Here is a 21,789-nt window from a genome sequence, read left to right as displayed (position 1 = left end):
TTATAAAACATTAATTCATGAGTCACTTCGTTATGGGTATCTATTAACCCCTTATTTGTGGCTGTTAGCAAACACCCATTTATTTTAAGTAATGTATTTAATATTTTTTATGTGAAATATGAAGTAATATAATTCATTCAGGACTGAAACATATTCATCACAATATCATTTCTCCTGTGCCTTTTCAAGCGTCATACATGTTACTTCCATAGGACTATGCTGTTTGGAATTTTTATGAAGGAAACGTTAAGAGAAAAAAGTGACATTCATGCAGTTTCATTTTATTATTACCATCACCTTATAAAATTAATGTAGCTCCTCTGCTTAAACAGGTCTGTTTTTCAGCCAATCAGCTTGTGGAGATTTTTGTGCAGGATCACCACTCTTTGATCTCGAAAGAACACTTCAGACACATTTGTCCAGCAATCATCCAGCAGTTGCTAGGTGATGTCTGTGAAACCAGAGAACAAAACCTCAGAAGTTCCCCACCAAGTGCCATTGAGAGTGAGTGAGCTGTGCCATATGAGTGTATCTGATCAACAGCCTGAGGATGGAGTCAACTTTTTTAAATGGCATACATAATAAAGTAAAGTAAATCTGTAACATAACTTGTTTTATTATTATACAACTTGAACGTTTTTAAATGTGCCCAAAGAAAACAAAGTCTGAGGCATTTTAAGTCTTACCCAGTATAAACTTTCTATATGGACACACACAAACAAATGGGTTATACTAAGACAATTATATTAATTGTTGGAATACTATTCAACTATTCAAAAAATAATCTCTTTTAAAATGTATAATATTAAGGAGAATCATTCAATATCATTAAAACAGATGTATCTATAAGAAGAAGAAAAAATATCCTAATAAAATAACAAATGCCACAAAAAAAAATATTATGAAACCTGCTTGAACCTGACTGCTTGGATTACATGTAGAAGATTAATATTAATATGATTCATACCTGGGCAGCAGTGAACACGTGACACATTGTGAAATAAAGAGATAAGGCTAACAATGCTTAGTGACATAAATAGGAAAAGCGTTTAATATTTATACATGCTGTTCATATATAATAAAAATATGAAGAAAAGGGATGGGACGTAGCGCTATTGGTCGATATATACATACGTAGATAGATTGTTACATATGTAGTAATGGTTGTTTTGTTTTCTCCACAGAGTATGGCTACAGCACAGTGGCTATCTTGATCATCACAGTGGGCTCAATGCTCGGCATTGCGCTCATCTTTTTTAACTCCTGCCAGGAGACATACACTCTGGTGTTGCAGCTCTTTGTGGGTCTGGCTGTAGGAACACTGTCAGGTGATGCACTTCTTCATCTTATACCACAGGTAAGCTGTCTTCCATTAGCGTTACACCGATTGGCTTTGGTGTACATATAATGCATATTTGTATCTCCTCAAGATTGTGAAACAGCTATATAGGATTTACTTTTAATGCTCTGTTTTAAAAGTATACTCTTCTTTCTTGTATTATTTGTATGTGCATACATTAATATATAGAGGCTCTTTGTAACAAATAATTCACACAATAACTGGCGTTTTCATAAAAAAAAGATGCTCAGGATTTACAAGGGACATTTCTAGATTACAGTAGATTCAGTTTAACCAGTCTTGGTCCTTATTTCCAGTGTCTCAGTGACAACATTTTCTGGTGACACCTAAACATTTAAGAACATCAGTGGATTAAACTACCTAGCAGCTAAGGCTTCCAGTAGCCTGGACTGGATCAGATCTTGGAAGCTAAACGACACTCGGGCAGATTAAGGCCAGTTCATGTGAATTGAAAAAATAACTGCATAATAAATATTTCATACAGTTGTTTTGCGGAAATGGGATGATTCCAGCAGAGTGACACATGTACACAGCAAGCTCTGGGTAACCACTCTGGACAGCGCAATCACATTCATAACAAGATATTTGCATCAATTATTCATTGTTAATATAAACTGAGTATCAGCATATTGTCATGCTTGGCTTTTTGTATGTGCTATAAAAAGCTGATTGTTTAAATATTTAAAAAAATTATATGGTTTTCGACCACAAATATTGAATTATGTGTAAAACAAAAACATTTTTTGTTTAATTTACAGGTGAGTATTTGTCTTTTCTATTCTGGAATGTAATATTTTTTAGCAGCACCTCAATTCGTAATGTTAATAAAGCACAATACTGTATTTCATTATTAACAAGAGTATATCATATTATAAATACACTTAGTCAAATATTGTCTAACCATGAAGTGGTGGTTTAAACTTTGATGTTAGTTGTTTGTGGAACATTAGTAAGAAAATCTCGTGGCAATATAATGTTAGATTTTTTCCAAAATAAAAATATTTCCAATCACCCCTGAGAGTAGAATTGCTAACCCTGGTGATCTGGAATTATGCTAATGCTACAAACAATCTGCCCCAATCTAAATTTCACCTAAATTGTAAGTGCCTAATTGCAAAACTTTGTAACTTTTATGCTTATATGATGTGTTGTTGAGCAGTTAACGAGAGATATCTGAACTACAACACTCTGCAGATAGCTGCACTGTCCGATTTGTAAAGCGCCTCGGAATTCCCCAAGACAGAATGTGAAATATAAATGCAAAGTATTATTATTTCAAAATGGAAAGAAGTCAAATGATGAGGTGCTTTAAACCGCTTAGTGTAAGTGAACCTACTGCATGAACTGTCACCTAAATCATAAATGGAAAGTTGAATGAAGATTGAGGGGAAGGTGGGGGGTTCTTATCAAAACATTTGAGAAAACTTAATGACGTTCTGGTTATCAAAGTCAGACAGTCCAAGTGGGAAGGGAAATGGCAGATTTGTAGCAAAAGTATTTGTACTGGTACAGTATTACAATAAAGTATTAATTAACACAATCAATTGGAAGAGACATTATCTTTTAGTCCATCATCCTCTTCATTATGACTGGAATTGTGTCTCAGATGAGAAAAAAGTGAGTCTGTTGCTTATTACAAATCGCTGAATTAACACCTTGATCACATCTGCATACATTCATTAATAAAAAAGATGCTCACTCTTTTCTCATAATTATGCAATTGAATGCTTAATTTCAATTTCCAGTATATTATCAGTAGTGAGATAAAACAACATAAAAATGTGCTTCTGTCTTTTACATACTAAGCTATTATAATGAGACACATTCTGTATTATGTGATAAAGATAATTGGAAAGGGACAGAAGTTTTTAAGCATGATTGTATATTTCACATTGGACATGATGTCAAGTATTCAAAGCTGAGGATAAAAAACAGGGAACAGAACCACTGCACTTCGAATGGAATCAAATCCCTTATAACCAAAACTTTTGTGAAGCTCCCGGGCTATTGTTACAGTCTGCACAGTGTCTCCCAGCTCAGCCGTGGAAGACTGTAACTCCTTTAGAGTTGCCATAGGCCTCTTGGTGGCCTCCCTGACTAGTGCCTTTCTCGCCCGGATACTCAGTTTTTGAGGATGGCCTGATCTAGGCAGATTCACAGTTGTGCCATATTTTCTCCAGTTCTTAATAGTGGACTTTACTGTGCTCTGGGGGATATTCAATGTCTTGGAAATGTTCTTATATCCTACCCCTGATTGGTGCTTTTGAAGAACCTTATTCTGGATTTCATTTGAATGTTCCTTCGTTTTCATGATGTAGTTTTTGTTAGGAACTAACTGTGGGACCTCCCAGAGACAGGTGTATTTAACCTGAAATCATGTGACACACCTTAATTGCACAGAGGTGGACTCCACTAATTATATGACTTCTAAAGAAAGTTGGTTTCACCACAGCTCAATCAGGTGTGTCATAGCAAAGGGGGTGATTACTTATTCATTCAATTATTCTCTGTTTTGTATTTGTAATTCATTTAGAACAATTTACAAATTAAATATTTTTTTATAAATCCATTCTGGTTTCATGTTGTAACACAATGAATTGTGGAACAATCCAAGGGGGTGAATACTTCTGTGAGCCACTGTATAAAAAACTAGATTTCCTTTCTTCTACTCTAGAAATACATGCAAGTTTGTAATAGTTGTATACTATGTATTGTTTAGCCTACCTTTATCCCAGTTACTTCAGGTACTTTATATTCTGTTTTTGAAAAAAATGCAAGAACATACACTGTACAACTTGTCATGTAAATTAATTCAAGATATTTTTGGACAAAATATAATTTCATTGTTTCTTTATAAAAAGAAAAACTGGGACTTTAACCAATACTAAATCTCCCTAGGGCTTTTCTCTTTTCAATTCAATTTTGGTCAATTCTACTATGATCCATACATTAAATTAAACAGATTGCATTTGATGAGCTTTGATTCTATGTCCCTGAATGGGAGGCTGAGAATCTAACTACTTAATTTCTCTGTATTCCTTAATAGTATTTTAAATAGTGTTCTAGACCAAATTGAAAATGTGTCTGTTTGTCATGTTGTTGTATATGTAATAGAAAGTGGTAACTGAGAATAAAATAAATAGAAATTGGGTACAAGTCTGTAATTTAGCTTTTCACAGGAAGGTCAAATGTCCTTTTAATGCAAATGTCTAATTAACTTTCCATATATTTTAGTGTGTTTTGTCTTTAATGGTTATTATTTTGTTAGGCTTTGTGAGTGTGTATCTCCAATTTGTATTTGGAAGAAGAGAGTTTGGAAAGGTACAGTTTAGTAGATTCCACCTCTGATCAGTGAAGGCAATGCAATCTTCTGTATGTACCCAGACCTTCAAAAATGTGTCCTGCCAGTCCAAAATTAAATCGTATGAAAGTGATTTGGAGAAATTATAACAGCCTCCAATTAGTGAGGGGGCACTGTGGCATAATTTAATATTTCCACTGGTGGTTGAATGCCTCCCCACAATGATTCAATTTGTTTCGACCTACAGCAACTCTTTATTTATTTTACTTCAAATACTGTTTTGATCTGGAATGGCTTCAATGTGACTTTAAGAACATAAGCCTGCATACAGACGTGTCAATCGTTCTGGTTTTGTCAATGTGCCAGAATATGCAAGGGATAGAGTCTGAGCTCTCTCAATCAAGAAAAGGGCAAAACGGTTGAGCAAAGCCAACTAAAACCAGCTGTGAAAGTCTCCAGTAATATACAAGATGTTTCTCCAAATGTATAAATGTTTTTTTGTCTCTGTATCTTCCTTCCACCATTAATCAATAGCTGTTCAACTGTCTGCTTCCTAATTAAGAGCCTAATATGCCTGCCATGATTTTTTGGTTTCCATAGATATTAAGTATCAATGCATATTCTGTAAAAGGCAAATTTAAAATGAAACATGTAAATCTGTAAATGGTGGTACAAATGATTAAATTTTGTATAACAATGTTTAAAAGACAAATTGTAAGAATGCGAGATTGAGCTATTAATGTTCTTTAGTGTAATTATACATTTACAAGAAAGCCCTAAGTATACAACAATGTACAATAATACAATATCAATAACAAAACAATATATTATATATCTATAGGTTATTATCATAACCCCAGTTCCCTGAAAAAGAAATAAAGCCATTACCGAATGGGAAGAGCCTTCTGACCTGACAATCAGTGAAAACATGCACCAAAGCTGCCCAATAGCGGCCCTGCTGACAGGAGGAAGACCCGCCCCCGCTATCTGTGAAGAGTCTCCTGACTGCAGCTGCCTGCCATTTCTTCATCGGGAAGGTCGTCTGACCGAGCAACCCCCGACGGGTAATGGCTGTCTTTCATTTACAGGGAACTGGGGCTATGATAATAACCTATCGTTCCCTTTCAAATCGAAAGACAGCCATTACCAAATGGGAAGACTATACCAGAGCTGTCACGAGTCCTGACACCTGATTTAAGCCCAATCCCATCATGGCAAGCATAGTAGAGCCTCAAGGCGCCTGAGGGTCAGCTGTTTGAAGGACCTGGGTGCACAAGCTTAGGCGCAGTCGGTCCGCCATGTTGAGGCAGTAGAACCTCGTAAAGGTCTGTTGACCGGACCATGTCGCAGCATTACACAAGTCTTCAAGTGTGGCACCGTGAAAGAGAGCCCACAACGTGGCCTGTCCCCTTGTTGAGAGAGCTGAGATTTGTTCAGGCTTTAGCAGTCTCATAGGTGAGCCAGATCACGTCTGCCACCCAGTGTGCCAGTCATTGTTTTGAAACCGGCCTCCCTCTGGTGGTGGAACCATAGCAGACAATCAGCTGGTTGGATTTGCAGCTCTGCGCAGTCCTCTGCATATAGCACCTCAAAGCCCAGACAGGGCAGAGCGTTGTAGCCTGTGGTCCTCATCCGATGTATGTGGAGGGGGATGGAAAGACTCCAGGACAGTTGGTTGATTTATGTGGAACGCCGACACGACCTTGGGTAGGAAGGCCGGGTTCGTCCTCAGAGTAACTCTGTCGCTGCTTCCTGAGAAGATCAGACAGGCTTTATTCACAGAAAAGGTGTAAATTTCATTAATTCTCCTTGCTGACATTATCACTACAAGGAAGGCTACCTTGAGCGAGAGAAAGCGGAGTTCCGTTGTGGAGATGGGCTCAAAGGGAGCACCGCTAAGTCCTTGCAGAACTAATTCCAAGTCCCAGGCTGGAATTGTGTCCTTTATTGGTGGTCTCAAACGTCTCACACCCTTCAGAAAATGGGTTGCCAGGAAATGCGCTCCTGGGGACACATTGTCAATCTTATGGCATGCTGAGATGCCAGCCAGATAAACCTTCAAAGTGGATGCAGATTTCCCATTTTCTAGCAGCTGTTGCAGGAAGCACAGGGTGGTCAACATGGGGCATGAAACCGGATCCTCACATCTCTTTAGACACCAGCACTGGAAGGCTGACCACTTATAAGTATATTGGGCCCTGGTGCAGGGGGCCCTGGCCAACTGCAGCATTTCCACAGCATTAACAGGCAGCCCCATAGACATTAGGCGGTGCCTTTCAGGGGACAAACCCACAACTGCAGCTGTGCAGGGTTGGGGTGCCACAGCAGTCCCTCTGCTTGACTCAACAAGTCCTGTCGAAGTGGAAGCTGCCATGGATCCGCATTGATCGTCTGTGCAAACGTCGCAAACCACAACTGTCTCAGCCACCAGGGGGCGATCAGGAGGACTTGAGCTCCGTCGTGGTGAATCCTCTCCAGTGTCAGTTGAAGACGTGGCAATGGACGGAAAGTGTACAGCAGTTCCTGCGGCCATGGGTGAACAAAAGCGTCCATGCCCAGGGGACCGCCTCCTGTTTCCAGGGAGATGGGGGTGGTGGGGTTGTTGATGGCGGCCGTGTCCTTTCAGGGATGTTACTGCAGCTTCACAGGGGGCTGTTGGGGTTCTCCAGCCGGAGAGCCTAATCTTACCCCTCACTTGCAGCTAGCTTCAGCAGCGTTGTTCAGGCTGCAGGCCACTGGTTTGTTGTGGCCTCAGAGGAGGCTTTGCTGATCTTTCCCTCCCTCTCACAGCAAGTCCGTCATATATGCCGACACAAGCTCCAGCTCCTCCACATCTCCCGCAGAGTGTTTTTTTGCCTAACAACGCATTAGCATGTACCAGTCTGATCACCGAGTCTCCTATTGTTGGGATGGATCCCAGGCCATTCTGGTCCGCCCCCGTCGTTACGTACATCGCATCTGCCTACCTCGAAGTCACAGGAGCAGATGCTGGCCGGTTCCAGGTGGACTGGACAATACCCTCTTAATCCTCGAAGAGGGGCAAGGCTTCCGAGGGTCTGGAGGCTTTTTCCCTCATAAGCCTATTTCTCTGCACCTCCTCCTGAGGGGACCAGGGAATCTCCACTGCCTCTGCTGCATGCCGCATCAGTGCCTTGAACTCTGAGATGTCAGAGCAAGAACCCATGTGGGAAAGCGTCTCCTCAGGTAGCGGCGATAGCTGGGGGGGGACTGGGGTGTCCTCTGTTAACAGTAGCCACACCCACATGTTGTTCAGCATGCGCTGCTGACTGGCCAAGGTCTCCATCACTTCCCCAAATCATTGGAGTATTGTGCTCTTAAACTCCTCCTCTTCCTCTCTCCAGGAGGGAGATGCCCCTTGCCTTCTAGGGGGAGGGGACTGGCATGGTGAAACTTGCTGTGGAGTAGAGCACCGAGATGAGCGGGAATGGGACCGTCTGTTCCCCGGGGATCTCCTTCTGGAGGAGCATGGTCTCCTCTTTGGAGAATGCCTGTGAGGAGGTGGAGAGGTGGAAGCAGACTGCACCCTCGCAGGTGAAGCCCTGGATGAGGACGATCGCCGCCTGGCTTGTTGTTGCGGAGACACTCGCAGGGGGGGCTTGCGTGGGGCTGAACCTGCAGAAGAGTAGTGGGTAGAGCTTCCACTGCAACGGTTCGTTGAGGCTCTTTAAGACAACGTGGAGTTCCTGTCCCTCTTGCAGTGTGTAGCCTCCATGAAGGCTGAACAATGCTCGCAGCCCCTGTCTCCTGTCAGTGCTTACTGGGCATGCTCAGTGCCCAGGCATCGTCAGAGGGCAGCTTGCTCTGGCACCCAGAGCACCAATGAAACACCCCTTTAGGCTTCATCCCAGACAGTTCTGTCCTGATGTCTTCCTCATCCAGACCTTCAATATACACCAACAGTTCCTGGGGTAGGAGGACTTCGCCAAACCCCTCACAGGAAATAGTGTCTACCTTGATGTTGTCAAACTGAATGTCGAAGTTGTCGATGTCGAGGGTTGAGATGTCAACAGAATCGTCGGAAGGTCGATGAAAGGTTGATTAAAGAGGTCGACAGAGTTGGACGGAGGTCTACAACTGTGGTCAAGAGGTCGACAGTGGTGGTTGAGGGCGACGTGTTTGGTCAAGAATGTCGACAGTTTGGTCGAGATGTCAAAAGGTCGTCGAGAGGTTCGAAGGAGGTCGGTCGTGTTGCTCTCGATGTGCCTGACAGTTTAGACTCCCGCCAGCAGAGATAGAGACAACGTGGGGATTCCCCAACCAGGGGATGGGAAGGGAAGTGGGCGGGACGGTCAGCCGACCAAAACCGCAGGAGGCTTCCTCATTCCTTTCTCCTTCATTTGCTTGAATATGGAAAAAAGGATGGTACAGGAAGTAACGATCGCAGAGTCCCTCTCAATGGAGGGACCAAAGCCGGCTCCGACCGAGACTCCTGCTGTACACTTACCTCCAAAGAGCAGCAATATTTTGGAGTGAACTCCGAAGAGTATAGAATAATAATACTCCGAAGAGAATAAGCAATCTGAACTCTGAAGAGTAGATGAGCACACTTCACCACTTAGCATGTACGGAAAGGGGAAAAAAACTAAGGTGTATCAATAGCGAGGTGAAAGAAGAAATGTAGGCAGCTGCAGTCAGGAGCACAGACGCCTGGGGCGGGTCTTCCTCCTGCCAGCAGGGCCCCTATTGGGCAGCTTTTCACTGATTGACAGGTCAGAAGGCTCTTCTCATTCGGTAATGGCTGTCTTTCGATTTGAAAAGGAAATATAGTTATATATATATATATATATATATATGTTATTACATTTTTAAATGTGTGCTTTTATTGTATTTAAAAAATACATATTTCAAGCTTAATCCTACAACAAAATAAATATTGCATGTTTGCTTTTGCTCATATCTTTATGCATTTCCTGATATGTTATTGAAATGGACTGTTTTTTGTTAGCGTGTTTTATACACTGGTTTGTGTTACACCAATGGTTTGAGCTACAAATGTATATTTTCAGTGTGGTGACAAAGTGTTGTTAACCTTTTTCTAGCCTACAAGACAATTATTGTCATTTCAATTCAGGAGCAAGCATAATATTTTTCAGTTACAGCAAAGCCATTCACTTGAGTGGGCACTATATCGAGTTGCTCCCACATTTGCCCTCAGAACAACCTGAATTAATCAGGGCATGGACTCAACAATGTGTTTCAAAAGAGCGCCACAGGAATGCTGACCCATGTTGCTTACCGAAATTGGCTGGTAGTGTATCTCTACTCCAAATAACTTGTTCCATCTCATCTGGGGAGGCCACTGCATTCACTGTCATGTTCCCGGAGCCATTCTTGGACAATCCTAGCCTCATGGCATGGAGAATTATCCTGCTGAAATAACCCATTAGCAGATGGATACACTGCTGCAATAAAAGGATGCACCTGATCGTGATCGGCAATGATGTTCAGGTATCCTGTGGCATTCAAACGATGCCCTTCTTGTATCAAGGGACCCAATATGTTGTAATGTAGTGCTGGATATAGTATTTCTCGGCCTGCAGGCAAACACTACACCTCCCAGAAGCCCTGGGAGTATGAATCATTCTTGGGAATGTCCCTGATTGGCTGACTTCCCACATAAAAGCAGGAAGTTGGAATGGGTTGTTGTGGAATGCAGCAGTGGCAGCAGTGGCAGCAGTGGCAGCAGTGGCAGCAGTGGCAGCAGTGGCAGCAGTGGCAGCAGTGGCAGCAGTGGCAGCAGTGGCAGCAGTGGCAGCAGTGGCAGCAGTGGCAGCAGTGGCAGCAGTGAAACAGACAAAGAATTGTAAGAGAACTACCTGGTAATTAACTTTTGCTTATGGACTTTGACTATGTTTTGGATTACGATTTGGATTGTTTGCTGTGTGTCTTTTGTCTTACTCCTTGTTTTTGATTAGTTTATAGAGAGGGATCTGTTTCACTGTTTAGTTAGGCTCAACCAGGAGCTAGGGCTTTGTTTTGTTTTTCTTTTGTTTTTACACTGCAATAATAAACCAACACTTACTGCACTATACAACCGATTCCAGTGTCTTTCCTGAGGCCCTGCCAATATCAAGAGCCCAGCATCATGGCAACCCACCACAGTGTGACAATGTACAATGAAAACAAACCCCACACCATCACAATCCCACCACCAGCCCGCTTTGACACCCACCGAGCAGGATGGATTCATGGACAGTTGCAGTTTTCATCATATCCTGGTCCTCCCATCAGCATGAACTGGGTTTCATCAGACCAGGCAATGCTTTTCCAATCCTCCATTGTTTGTGTTCCTTAGCCCACTGCAACCACAGTTTCTTGTTTTTCATTGATCGGAGTGGAATGCCTCTTGTGATTCGGCACCACTTTAGTACTCTGCTGTTGTTTAACGGTTTAATCAACAAGCTGTTTCTGACCACAGGACCGCCATTGGCTGGACGTTTTTGTGGGTGGTGGACCATTCTTGATACACTCGTGACACTGTTGTGCTTGAAAACAGGGTTTATTTCTGACATACTGGTGCCAAATGCCAAGCCCCGTTCAAAGTTGCTTACATTTTTTTGTCTTGCCCATTCTCCCTTGGAATTGAACACACACTGTATCCCTAAGTACCTGCTTTTGCATAGTCTGAACACATGATGCTGTCTCTGACTGTGCAGTCTACTTCTTGGAAAGGGAGGTGCAACTAATAAAGTGGCCACTGTCATGTATACATGTATAATGTTTGACTCTAATTACATATTTCTGTTTTCCTAGATCCTAGGCCTTCACAACCACATACAGCATGAGGATCAGCCTTTAACAGAAGGCAAAGACTATCTCTGGAAAATTCTTGGAATTATTGGAGGGATCTATGGTTTTTTCCTCATTGAAAAGATTTTCTTTCTTGTTGTCCCTGCAAACAACCAGGTAGGTTGACAGTCTTTTCTAACCTGAAAAGCAAATGCTTTCACATTCATAGTTTCTAATGCTTGTCTTTGTTATGCTATATTGTTCATTAAAACCCCCCTCTGTCTTTGATTTTGTTAAGAATTCCAGCAATTGGATACATATATTAAGAGACTCCTCCTCCTTATAACAGGCTAATCTTCAGGATGCACATTTCAGTGTAACATGCAAAAATATGTAGGAGTATAAAAAATGTTTTTACTTTTATGTAAATAATAAATACATTATCCTTTATATGATTTAAATAATATAATTTGTGTGTGTATTTTAACACTGAGGGGGGGGTTGAACCTGGTGCTGTGCTCTTTGAACAGACGGGGTGTTCAGAATTCAGACTCATGATGGGGAGAAATATGGTGCAAAGGACAGTGATTTTATTACATGCAGTGCCCAGTGGGGAAATAAAAGAAAACCAAAACTATTCCTAGCTCCTTCCTGAGCCTTCCTTCACTCCTTCACATTAAAGTTTATTATACTGCATAAACAATCAAGCAATCAGTCCAAAGTACAATCCAAATCCAAACCAAAAGGTCATTTACCAGGTCTTCCTTCCTAGTGCAGTACACTCCTTTTATTATTACATTTCTTAGCAGATGCCCATAGCCTTACAATTGTTAAAGTACCCTTGGAATCTGCTCCCTTGTCCCAGGTAGCAGATAACTACCTCCCTACCCCACCCCACTGCATGTGACTTGTGAAGAATTAATTAGCTGAAGAATTAATAAAGTCCTCTGGGTGTTAAACTGGCACAGGAACACCAGCGAATCCTATTAAACGTTATGGAGGATATGAGTCCAGGTCACTGTGTCTTTAAAGGCTCAGTCTGTTGAACTGTAGATATTTCCTTACAGGGTCATTCAATTGCAAATGAGCGTTTGAGTCATTCCCATGACCTTCCGCTGGAGTCAAACTGCAATGGCCAGTCACAGAGAGGAAAATCCATATCGACTATGCAGCTGGTGAGGATAATTCTCATTCAAGACCTATTTAATCTAATTTTGTCCTCCAGATTTAACAAAATGATAATAATGATTATAATTAAAACAACATCGTTTGATTAAACTGCACAGAAACAATGAAGGAAGGAAAATTGAACACAACCAAATTTGAAAATGAAAAGGGTACTTTTTTGTTAGATTTGAAATATTGTATTTTCTGGGGGAAATCTGAAATGTATATATTTTTGTTCATGATTGAAAGCAGGTGTAAATCTAAAAGATATATGCATAGGCAAGCTGCCCGTGTGCTTGGAAATTCTTTGGCAGAAAACAAAATCCCCATGGAGAAGTATTGCCATGTGAAAGGAACAGAAGGGCTCCCAGTACTTAAACCCGTAGCATCCCAGCATGAGAAATCTCCTGGCACCCACCCCAGACACGTCACACTGGAAACCAGCTGCAGCTTTTTCTTGAGACTAAGAGGGCATCCTTGTACAAATTATTTTTATTATTCGGAAGTTGCTGGCTGCCAGGTGCTAAATACTGCTGATTGAGATTCCTTATTAAAGAACATCTGTTTCACCTAGTAAAGAGAAGTTTGCTGTAACATAAACAGAGGAAAACAGCACTTTGTCAGCTATGGACCATGTGACACATTTCTCTGTTTTCACTGAAAACACTGTGAATCAATGAAAGTCATTAGATCATCGGCATATTTATCAAACCTGTCAAGTTTGCAGATGACAACAAATTGAGGAGGAAGGAGTGATACACCACAGTCTGACGGCAGAAAAGGAAATCCAACATTCAGGATTAAGACCTGGGGAAACTAAAAAGGTTGGCAGAGATAAGGATATAAAAATACAATATAAATAAATGTTAAGTTAAATGCAGCCATCTTCAAAGGAAAGTAAAAATATCAAGTGGCCGGTACAATGTCACCATTGTCCTCATCCAGACACTTTGTTTTTAAAAGGGATTCTAGAAAGCCTAAATATATTGAAAAGCACCAAATGTACATCAAGTACAAACCCACTTGGGAATACTGGACACCACATTACACAAAATGCTTTGCTGTTCTGTAAAATAAAGTGAAAGAAACCAGGACAAGAGGACAAATACAGAATTCCAAGTGCAAGAAATGCCAGAACTGCAGTTAGGAGACACAGAAAGAGGTCTGGGCTTACAGAATAATCTCTGATCTATGTTTAAGAGCTTATGCCATTAGGTGTTTCAAAAAACAGCTTGTTGTGGCTCCTAGACCAATGACCTACTCAACACTGGATGAGCCTGATGGAGTGATGGACTCCATTGTTGGTTGTGACTTACCTTACGATCTTAAATCCAGATTCACAGTTCTTCTGATGAATTCTCACCCCCCCAAAAAAATACAAACGCTAATGAACCTATTGAGTTTGTACTATAAATATTGACTGGAACTTAGCACAGAATCAATCAGAGTTCACATAAAGAAAGTGACTAATAGCCCATGCCTTTGCCTGCATGTGATCCATAATTTATGTTTCACAGTGTTTTTCATTATTAATTGCAAATTACACATCTTATTTTGCCAATTCTGTATATTTTGGCATTTCGCTTACACTAGAGTGCATTTAAGGCTTCCATTCCAAATCGCTTACACTGACCGGTCACTTGGTTCACAGTCTTGGTTTATGCTGGCATACATTTTAGACATTTCTACTTAAATAGTTCTATGGGGGGTATGATACCTGTTATTAGCTCAGTGTTGGCTTATTCCATATGAAATACGTGAGGGTGAGAACTTTAGTTATTGAAATGTTTAAGGGATCCTAAGTTGCAATATATGGTGTTGTACCCAATACAAATTGAAAGTGACAGCGTGTTTGTTAATTTTGTTATCACAAAACAGGGGCTCCCTGAAGACTCAGAATGCACAGAAATGCCATCTGATGACCCAGAAGTACACACGCCTACAAATCCAAAGAGTAAGAACCTACATTCATTAAACTGACTACAAACAAGAAGATGTATTAACTCATTAGTACATATTTATTTGAGAATTATGTGTGATGCTCCAGTAAGTCATTTGAACCATTTAAGGCCCTTTGGTGATTTTTATATATATATATACACTCACCTAAAGGATTATTAGGAACACCTGTTCAATTTCTCATTAATGCAATTATCTAACCAACCAATCACATGGCAGTTGCTTCAATGCATTTAGGGGTGTGGTCCTGGTCAAGACAATCTCCTGAACTCCAAACTGAATGTCTGAATGGGAAAGAAAGGTGATTTAAGCAATTTTGAGCGTGGCATGGTTGTTGGTGCCAGACGGGCCGGTCCGAGTATTTCACAATCTGCTCAGTTACTGGGATTTTCACGCACAACCATTTCTAGGGTTTACAAAGAATGGTGTGAAAAGGGAAAAACATCCAGTATGCAGCAGTCCTGTGGGCGAAAATGCCTTGTTGATGCTAGAGGTCAGAGGAGAATGGGCCGACTGATTCAAGCTGATAGAAGAGCAACTTTGACTGAAATAACCACTCGTTACAACCGAGGTATGCAGCAAAGCATTTGTGAAGCCACAACACGTACAACCTTGAGGCGGATGGGCTACAACAGCAGAAGACCCCACCGGGTACCACTCATCTCCACTACAAATAGGAAAAAGAGGCTACAATTTGCACAAGCTCACCAAAATTGGACAGTTGAAGACTGGAAAAATGTTGCCTGGTCTAATGAGTCTCAATTTCTGTTGAGACATTCAGATGGTAGAGTCAGAATTTGGCGTAAACAGAATGAGAACATGGATCCATCATGCCTTGTTACCACTGTGCAGGCTGGTGGTGGTGGTGTAATGGTGTGGGGGATGTTTTCTTGGCACACTTTAGGCCCCTTAGTGCCAATTGGGCATCGTTTAAATGCCACGGCCTACCTGAGCATTGTTTCTGACCATGTCCATCCCTTTATGACCACCATGTACCCATCCTCTGATGGCTACTTCCAGCAGGATAATGCACCATGTCACAAAGGTCGAATCATTTCAAATAGGTTTCTTGAACATGACAATGAGTTCACTGTACTAAACTGGCCCCCACAGTCACCAGATCTCAACCCAATAGAGCATCTTTGGGATGTGGTGGAACGGGAGCTTCGTGCCCTGGATGTGCATCCCACAAATCTCCATCAACTGCAAGATGCTATCCTATCAATATGGGCCAACATTTCTAAAGAATGCTTTCAGCACCTTGTTGAATCAATGCCACGTAGAATTAAGGCAGTTCTGAAGGCGAAAGGGGGTCAAACACAGTATTAGTATGATGTTCCTAATAATCCTTTAGGTGAGTGTGTGTGTGTGTGTGTGTGTGTGTGTGTATGTGTGTATATATATATATATATATATATATATATATTGATTATAAAAGTTATCTAGCACCACACATAGCCTGTTGAATATGTTTAGGGCTGCCTATTTTGGACATTTAAAAGGAGGAGGAAAACATGCTTCACTGTACTCCAAGCACAACCAATAGGATAGCTTGATTGATACTCATCCGTTTCTCAGTTAAATCCGATGATGAATCATGCGTTAATGATTGCTTTCCATTAATAAGATACTCTCAAACTGGAATCAAATGATGCACATTTCCTAACTCCTCAGACCATCAGTGTGCTTGCTGTTCTGTAATTCCTCAAGTGAAGAGAGAGATTCGAGAGCAAATCACATTACTTTGCAAATCACATTACAAATCACATTTACAAGTGTTTTTGCTTTTTTTAAAGACTCAGCTAATGAGATGTGCTCTTAAAGAACCTTTTCAATCAAAGAATTATGCGACAACGCACTGGCTAGTTCATTACGCTTTACTCCGCAGAACCTGATTGGTGTTGGAAAACATCTGTGATTCATCCTCAGAGCTCTGATTTGTGAAGCCAGCCCTACGTCAAAATGATGAAACAAAAATATGTGAACATCTGAGAAGTGTCTAAAAGCTCCAGTCCTTTTTCTGGCTCTGTGACCTCATTTCTGTTTTCAGAGCAGCGGTTCTCCTTGCTGGCAATCATGGTCATTGTTGGAGACAGCCTGCACAACTTTGCTGATGGTCTTGTCGTAGGGGCAGCATTTTCGTCGTCTGCAGAGACGGGGATGGCCACCACTGTCGCCATACTGTGTCACGAAATCCCTCACGAAATGGGTAGGTTCCAACTTATCTTCTCCATGCATAGACAACTTTTTTTTTTTAACAAGATGTTCACAATGTTTTATCTTTTTTATTTTGCAATGGCCACATTTGTTTCCAGGTACATCCGATTAATCTTTACATAAATCTTCTCTGTTCATCGTGCATGAGTATAAGGTAGATCTGGTGTGAAATAAGGACTTTAATTCAGTGATCCCCACTCATAGTCCCGAAATGTCACAGGTTTGCAGGTTTTGTAGAAAAATACAAAGGTTATGGGTGATAATTTAGGCCAATTTACTCATTCACAGATAAAATAGTCATTAAAAGACCTTTGTCCAGGACCCTTTGTTCCTCCACGATTTAAGCATTATTATACATTATGATTGAGTTGTGAATGAATTATGAATAATGCTCCCTTTTCTCAAGCATTCAATACAGTCAAATAACAGTTTGCGTTTCTTATTGCAGGTGACTTTGCTGTGCTGCTCAGTTCAGGCCTCTCTGTGAAACGGGCCATGCTAATGAATTTCATCAGTGCCCTCACCGCCTTCATCGGCCTCTACATTGGGCTGTTCGTATCAACAGACACAGGGGTGCAGCAGTGGATATTTACAGTCACAGCAGGGATCTTCCTATACCTATCACTGGTGGAAATGGTAAGTTTAAGCAACGGTAAAAGCAATATTGAAATCTTGGGGAAACATTTTCCCTGTGTTCTAATCTAAAATCTAATTCAAAACGGTGTAAGGCTTGTATATAAAACTTAGTGTTTGTAATTACAGTCCCATTTAATTCCTTTAAATATTATTGTTTAAATAAAATCTCTCTAAAAAGGGGTTCTAAATGTGTATATTTTAATTTGGAATATTTTGTTTCTATAGTAGTTTTACTAATTTAAACATATGTAATTTTATAAAATTTTGACAGCTTGCCCTGGAGTCTATAAATATGTTTTGCCACAACATAATTTCTATTACAGTGTTGCCACAATGTTATTTGGTTAGCCCGGTGATCAGTAACGTAATACAAAATTAAATGTTTTGAATCGTTAGGTTGCGTCTACATCTCTGGTTATCTGAAAAAGAAAAGAGCTTCTAAAGGGGATTATGGGACATTACACACACAATAGGAAGTGGTGAAATAAACTCAAAACAAAGCTCCCGATAGGACTCTGTGCGCTGTCACTCAGACAACCTTCTCCACACTTCCACTTTTGCCATAGCCTGAAGGCTCATGAGTGACCTTACAGTTTTGGGAGCTACTTTCTTTTTCAGATAACCAGGGTTGCATATTCAACCTAATGATTAAAAATAAGTGAAATATAGCTCCCAATGTGAACTATAGGACACTGAGTTCCCAAGCTGTTGCAAGGAAGGACTCCCGACAAAAACAACAAAAACTAAATAAAAATTGTATCATAATTTTAAATGTTAAAAAACAACATGTATATACAAATTTGCATTTTTGACCTGGTTACAACAGAAAAGTAAAAGGCTTCCAATTTGTCTAGTTTGTTCCTGTGCTTCAGTGTGAGTGTATTATTTTCAGTTTTCTTAATGTGTTTAATGGTGCTTAGATACACAACTCTTGAAAATGTCTTGTTTGGAGGTGCCCCTGTTTTCACAAGAGGCATAATGGACATAATGGAAGCCAGTGCTTATACCACCTCATCTCTCATTCCACACAGACAGACAGAAACTAGATTTCATTCATTTGCATAAAAAATTAAATTGCAGCGAAACGGCCCACAGGGATTGTTATTTGTCTTCACAGCTTCCTGAAATGAGCCATGTAAAGACCCACAGACCTTGGATGATGTTCCTCCTGCAGAATCTTGGACTATTACTTGGCTGGGGCTGTCTTCTGGTCTTGGCCCTTTTTGAGCATGAACTGAAGTTCTGAAAGAAATAACTTACCAACCCTCTGTACTAAATCTATTAATGATTGCATCTTCCATATGTCATTGATGGTACTGTAAGTTCCTTTTTTGTGAAAATGCACTTGTATACATAGCCAGTTAAATACTCTTTTTCAAAAAAACAAAACATCAGACGACCAAAATTCAGATTTCATGTATGTTTTATGATTGTTTTTTCAATTGTACATTGTTTTCTGCCGTACACTTGAGTAATTAGAATGTAATGCTTAGCGCTATCCATTATCTCCCTTAAACTACAAATACAGTTTCATGAAAAGTCGTTATTCATAGTAAATATGAAAAGTGCAGCATAGATGCTTGTTTCTACACTCAGTTTTTTTTACATATGATAATTTATTTTTATACATTTTTCCAGCTGCTTTGTAGGAAATATGGTACTTCCTTAGCCATGATGTGAACATTTGAGAGAGAAAACTGCTTCACGATTACAAGGACACTTTAAGAGTTCAGGCTATATTCTTGCTTCCTGAATTACTCAATTCTGTGATAGTTAACTTGCCAGCAAGTGAGTTAGTGAAGTCATAGTACTAGTTTTTGTTGTTGTTAACTAAAACAGAAATGAGTATGGCCAAAAACTAAAATATAATCAATCATTTTCATTACCAAAAGAGAAACAAATACTTCAAAACTAAATGGAATAAATGACAATTTATAAATACATTTTTGGATGATATATTTCACAGGATTTTCATCAAAGGTGCACAATTGGCTCACATTACTCTTAATCGACAAGACCTTTGTCAATCAATTTCCTGTAAGCCATCAACAATAACAAGTGAGTCAGCATGGTGCAATTTAGTTCTGTAGATCATATTATGTTCTGTACAGATGCTCCCCAGGTTATGCAACACTCCAATTTTTTTGAGTTGTTGAAAATATTGCCTAGTGTACAGAAATGCAAAGTAGTACGTGTGCAGAGGAAAACAGCAGTAGCATCTCCTACAAGGGAAGACTTTTGATTTGCCACCATTACATTGAAAGGTGTTTTGAATGAAGTTTTGATTGCACACATTATTATTTTTGTCATTTAGCTGACGCTCTTATCCAGGGCAACTTACATTTGTACCCATTTATACAGCTGGCCATTTTACTGGAGCAATCTAAGTGAAGTACCTTGCTCAAGGGTACAACAGCACTGCCCCACCCAGAATTTGAACCCACAAACTTCCAGTCATGAGTCCAGAGCCCTAACCACTACTCCACAGTGCTGCCTCCATACAGTGATCATAATGCAAAGTTTGTGGCAAAACTTTTCACAATTTAAAATTGAATGGTGAGTGGCTGAACATTGTATGTGGGTCATTTTGGTGTCCCAAGCATATTACAAATATTACATTTATTTATTTTTTATTAAACTGCATAATATGTCTCAACACTCCTATCTTTATTCACTGATAGGAGTATTTTTCATGAGTATTTAACATTTTAGGAGCTATTAATCCCCAATCATCCAAAATGTCATACCAAATAACTGTCCACACCTAAAATGAAAATTCAAAAATGTTACAAAAATACGTAAAAAACTAGAAAACCTTAGATCTAACAGTTGGGCATAATTGTATGAGTGTTTGCATTAATGTATACGAATATTCCAAAGACTCTTAATTTCATTGAATTTTTACACATTTACACATTTTTACAACTTTTGTCCCCATATTGGGATTTCTTCCAATGTCATTCCATACAACAGACATTCATGAGCATTTTTACATCAGATTGCATTTTGCTTGCAATGTGACAGGACATTACATAATTCAGAAGATAACGAAGGACCCCCAGGCTGTGCAGAAAGTTTAGTAAGTTTATCCTAAAATTATGATTTGACCTTTTCGATTACTGGTGCACTAGGGTACAAAATTGTGTCATACTGAACAACACTTAAAAAGCATTTATAATATTGTTTAACTAAATATGTATATTAGGTCAAAGTAATACATTTATATAAGTGATCAAGTAATTGTTTCATAAGTTAAAACTTGTTTTGTGTCATACCAGAAAACAATTTTGTCATACCAGAAAATGATCACTTTCTGTTATCCAACAATGTCACTCGTTATCTGGAGTGACTTGCTTATACTTTTATTGTTTTTATGAGTATTTTTAAGCATGTAGGCATCACATTTACATTGTCATGTTGTATTAACAACACAATAACATATTTAGTACTATTTCTGTAGTTTTAATGCAAATTTAGTCCGTGTGGATGTCCTTAAATAACAAACAAGATGGCAACATGGTCATTATTTTTTTGTTTTAATTTATGTTTATGCCATGAAGACATTTGCAAGTTTTAAGAGAATATGTAAATCCAAGTTCAAAAATAATATAATTCCTATAAATTTAAAATGTTGTGATATCAAAACATTCAATATACTTTTTAATCTGTTGAAATGAATTGAATTGACTTCATGTCATCATAAATTAGTTGTTAAGTGAATTGTTGTTACAGTTTACTTTTTTTTAATATAACCTAAAACATAGTTAATAACCTGAAAATGATTTAGTTAATGTTTTTAAATCTTAAAATGTTTACTGCTACTGTGTTATCAAAGCCTATGCCTCGAGGGGCATTGTATTGCATCAAAGTGACTGCTCACTTCTGATTATTTACTGTTATTTTTTTTTTAATTATACATTTAGTGACTCTCACTCTCGGTTAAATACAGAATGAGTGTTTAAGTACATCTTTGTTGCCGAGACAACCTTTAGAGCTCATCTCATATGAAATCTCACAGTATGTCATTCCGAGTAACAATATCAGTCAGGTAGGACAGCACAGATTATTCTTGTAAAAATACACAAGTCAGTGTCCTTGAGTTAAGGATACAACAATAATCATATCATTTTTACTAGAATGCATTTTCAGACATTTCCCAGCATTTGTCACTATTCAGTGTTATATTTTGGGTGACTAACTTCAAATAATATGCCGGTGTCAATAGAAAAGCCCAAATTTGTGAGACTGTGATTTTTTTGGGGGGGGGGGGGCTGAATGTTTGTTGAGCTCAACGTCAAATAATTTGCAAATCTATCATTGTTATCCGGTATGACATTTTTGATACTAGAAATCATACCATTGATGATATTATTTTCAGAAATAAAACTTTTTGAAATGT

At 39.5% G+C, this 21,789-nt stretch overlaps 1 protein-coding gene across 1 annotated transcript in view; it reads left to right on the top strand.

Moving 5' to 3' along the window:
• The window catches only part of LOC136713020 (zinc transporter ZIP12), a 33,339-nt gene extending 12,309 nt beyond the window's left edge, over positions 1-21,030 (top strand). Inside the window, exons 5-12 of the mRNA XM_066689914.1 lie at positions 333-504; positions 1,185-1,357; positions 11,436-11,588; positions 12,479-12,586; positions 14,457-14,532; positions 16,588-16,746; positions 17,203-17,390; positions 18,508-21,030. Of these exons, the coding sequence (XP_066546011.1) occupies positions 333-504; positions 1,185-1,357; positions 11,436-11,588; positions 12,479-12,586; positions 14,457-14,532; positions 16,588-16,746; positions 17,203-17,390; positions 18,508-18,636 (1,158 nt within the window). The 3' untranslated portion in view covers positions 18,637-21,030. The remainder of the gene's footprint in view (positions 1-332; positions 505-1,184; positions 1,358-11,435; positions 11,589-12,478; positions 12,587-14,456; positions 14,533-16,587; positions 16,747-17,202; positions 17,391-18,507) is intronic.
• Positions 21,031-21,789: the final 759 nt, after the last annotated feature.

The sequence above is a fragment of the Amia ocellicauda genome, chromosome 2, assembly GCF_036373705.1.
Source record: "Amia ocellicauda isolate fAmiCal2 chromosome 2, fAmiCal2.hap1, whole genome shotgun sequence".
Taxonomy (NCBI): domain Eukaryota; kingdom Metazoa; phylum Chordata; class Actinopteri; order Amiiformes; family Amiidae; genus Amia; species Amia ocellicauda.
Note: the sequence above shows the minus strand (reverse complement) of the source record. Positions and strands in the feature narration are given on the sequence as shown.